This window comes from Panicum hallii, chromosome 7 (genome assembly GCF_002211085.1).
Source record: "Panicum hallii strain FIL2 chromosome 7, PHallii_v3.1, whole genome shotgun sequence".
In the NCBI taxonomy this organism is placed as follows: Eukaryota; Viridiplantae; Streptophyta; class Magnoliopsida; order Poales; family Poaceae; genus Panicum; species Panicum hallii.
In genome coordinates this window covers 3,421,052-3,424,504 of record NC_038048.1, presented here as the reverse complement: position 1 = coordinate 3,424,504, position 3,453 = coordinate 3,421,052, and the positions used below count along the sequence as shown (strand labels likewise).

The window sequence follows — 3,453 nt, the reverse complement described above, 5'->3', positions numbered from 1 at the left end:
GCCCCGACCTTCAGCTACGCCGAGGACCCCTTGGAGGCCGATGACTGGCTGAGGGTGATTGAGACCAAGCTGGACCTCACCAACTGCACTGACGAGGAATGCGTCGCACTCGTCATTCACCAGCTCGAGGGTACCACCAAGTCATGGTGGGACAGCTACTGTGACTCCCACCATGACCCAGCACACATCTCATGGGAGGAGTTTGCTAGGGCATTCCGTGAGTAGCACGTGCCCCGGCAAGTGATGATTCAGAAGGCCCAGGAGTTCCGTACCATGACTCAGGGTACGATGAGGGTGGAGGAGTACGAGCACCACTTCACCAAGATGATGAGGCACGCTGCAAACGACACCAACATCGAGGAGAAGAAGCAGTTCTGGTTCCTCCGAGGACTACACCACGGCATCTGTCAGATTGTGACGGGATGCGAGTACCCATCGCTCCGCAGCTTGGTCAACCGTGCCATTGCTGTGGAGAGGGAGAGATTGGGATGGGAAGACCGTCAGCGCAACAAGAAGCGCCAGACCGACCACCAGGTACGAGACCGGCCCTTCCAGAAGGCAAGGAACGCGCCACCCCTGCCACCGAGGAGCGGTTTCCGTTCCGGCTCCAGTCAGCCGAGCAGGAACTACGGTGGGGGAGGCAACCACTACTCCGGCAACAAGATCCACGGAGGACAGAACCAGGGAGGAGGTAGCTACCACTGCCAGCAGCCGGCACAGAGGACCAACAGTGGCTCGACGCCGTTTGTTTGCTTCACTTGCAACAAACCGGACCACAAGTCCTATGAGTGCCCCGAGAAGAAGACCTCGACTCCAGCTCACGTGCTTGGCTCCGCCGGCAGGCCCGCTCAAGCTCCGCGCTCCGGAGACCGTGGCCGCCTCACCCACCTGACTGAGGAGGAGGCCCGGGATGCTCCCGACATCGTGACAGGTGAGTACCTTATCAACGGCTCTAAAGCCTTGGTGTTATTTGACTCTGGAACCACTTGCTCCTACATCTCTTCGAAGTGTGTTGCACAAAAATCCCTCCCGATGACCCCGAGAAGCCATCCTATCATCACTAGCTCCCCGCTGGGAGATCATAGGTGCACACTAGCATGTAAGGGAGTGAGAATCATGATTCAGGGACTGCCATTCACAGCTGACTTGACAGTACTACCATCAGAGGGGATAGATGTCATTTTGGGGATGGACTGGTTGACTGCACACAAGGGTGTCATATCTTGCTTGCCCAAGTTGGCGACACTAGAACACCCTAGTGGGAAGAAGATCGAGGTGGAACCGTTGAAGTCCCAAGATGTACCTCGGGTGTACAATTTGAACAACTTGGATAAGAGGAAACTCGAAGACGTGCCAGTGATTTGCGAGTATCCTGAGGTGTTTCCCGAAGAGCTGCCAGGTTTACCACCGGACAAGGATGTCGAATTCGTAATCGACCTTGTGCCAGGGACGGCACCGATCGCGAAGCGACCCTACCGCATGTCCACAGAAGAACTCACCGAGTTGAAGAAACAGCTGAAGGACCTGCTAGATAAACAGTACATCAGGCCTAGTGCATCGCCATGGGGATCACCCGTGCTGTTTGTAAGGAAGAAGGATGGAACCATGAGGTTATGCATCGACTACCGATCGCTGAACGCTGTGACCATCAAGAACAAGTATCCGTTACCCAGAATCGATGATCTGCTTGACCAGTTGAGAAAGGCCAAATTCTTCAGCAAGATTGATCTGAGGTCCGGGTATCATCAGATGAAGATCCGGGAGTGTGACATCCCGAAGACAGCATTCGTGACCAGATATGGTCAATACGAGTTCACCATAGTATCTTTCAGACTGACCAATGCACCCGCCTACTTTATGAACATGATGAACAAGGGGTTCATGGAAGAATTGGACAAGTTCATCGTAGTCTTCATCGATGACATCTTGATCTACTCCGAGACCGCCGAAGAACATGCTGAGCACCTGAGGATAGTGCTCGAGAGGTTGAGGCAGAACCACCTGTATGCCAAGTTCAGTAAATGCGAGTTTTGGCTAGAGAAGGTTGCCTGCCTAGGCCATGTGTTGACTGCTGATGGAGTTGCCGTAGATCCCGAGAAGATTGAAGCCGTGTCAGAGTGGCAGCAGCCGAAGAGTGTTACCGATATCCGAAGCTTCTTGGGATTGGCAGGCTACTACCGGCGATTTATTGAGAACTTTTCCAAGATTGCCAAGCCCATGACCGAGCTACTCAAGAACAACGTACCGTTCGTATGGTCACCCAAGTGCGAAGCCAGTTTTCAAGAGCTCAAGTCCCGACTCACTACTACCCCAGTCCTCACTCTTCTGGATATCCGGAAGGATTTCGTAGTCTATGGTGACGCTTCTCATCAAGGCTTGGGTTGTGTGCTGATGCAAGACGGCAAAGTTGTTGCGTATGCCTCCCGGCAGTTGAGGAAACACGAAGGAAACTACCCTACCCACGACCTTGAACTCGCAGTTGTAGTGCACGCCTTGAAGATTTGGAGGCACTACCTAATTGGCAACAAGTGCGATATTTATACTGATCACAAGAGTCTGAAGTATTTCTTCACTCAGGTAGAGCTGAATATGAGGTAGAGGAGATGGTTAGAGCTGATCAAGGACTACGACCTGAATATTCAGTACCACCTTGGCAAGGCTAACGTCGTAGCAGATGCCTTAAGCAGAAAGCACTATTGCAGCAATCTGATGGTTCGTGATGAACAACCTGAACTGTGCGATGAACTTGAGAGACTGAAATTAGAAATAGTAGAGCAAGGGCACCTGAACGCAATGACAGTCAAGTACGATCTGGAGGATCGAATCAGACAAGCTCAGCGACAATGCCCAGAACTTCAGAAGCTCAAGCGAGCAATGCGAGACGGAAAAGCGACCGACTACACGGTCGACGACCAAGGGACCATATGGCTAAAAGATCGCATATGTGTACCCCAGGATCCAGGGATCCGTGCTGAGATTCTGGATGAAGCGCATAACTCCAAGTACGCCATACACCCAGGGTGCATGAAGATGTACCAAGACCTGAAGGACCGATTCTGGTGGAACGACATGAGAACGGACATAGCTGAATTCGTGGCTAAGTGCGACATTTGTAGGAGAATCAAGGCTGAACATTAGTGCCCTACCGGTCTGCTGAAACCACTTGATATTCCCATATGGAAGTGGGATGACATTTGTACGGACTTCATAACGGGATTACCCCGGACTCAGAAGGGCAATGACTCCATTTGGGTAATCGTTGATCGCCTAACCAAAGTGGCACACTTCATCCCCGTCAAGACCACTTACACCGTGAGTCGACTATCCGAACTGTACATGGAGAACATTCTGAAACTCCACGGGGCACCACGAAGCATAGTATCAGATCGAGGCCCTCAATTCACCGTGAAATTCTGGCAGAGTTTGCACAAGTCCCTAGGGACTCAGCTAGAT

The 3,453-nt window shown here is 52.1% G+C and overlaps 1 protein-coding gene across 1 annotated transcript; it reads left to right on the top strand.

Annotated features, from left to right (window-relative positions):
* Nucleotides 1-288: 288 nt before the first annotated feature.
* LOC112899481 lies at nucleotides 289-3,138 on the top strand. The gene is made up of 4 exons (XM_025967966.1): nucleotides 289-931; nucleotides 1,142-1,610; nucleotides 1,719-2,136; nucleotides 2,599-3,138. The coding sequence occupies exons 1-4, from the start codon at nucleotides 289-291 to the stop codon at nucleotides 3,136-3,138; spliced, it is 2,070 nt and encodes a 689-aa protein (XP_025823751.1).
* The last annotated feature ends 315 nt before the right edge of the window (nucleotides 3,139-3,453 follow it).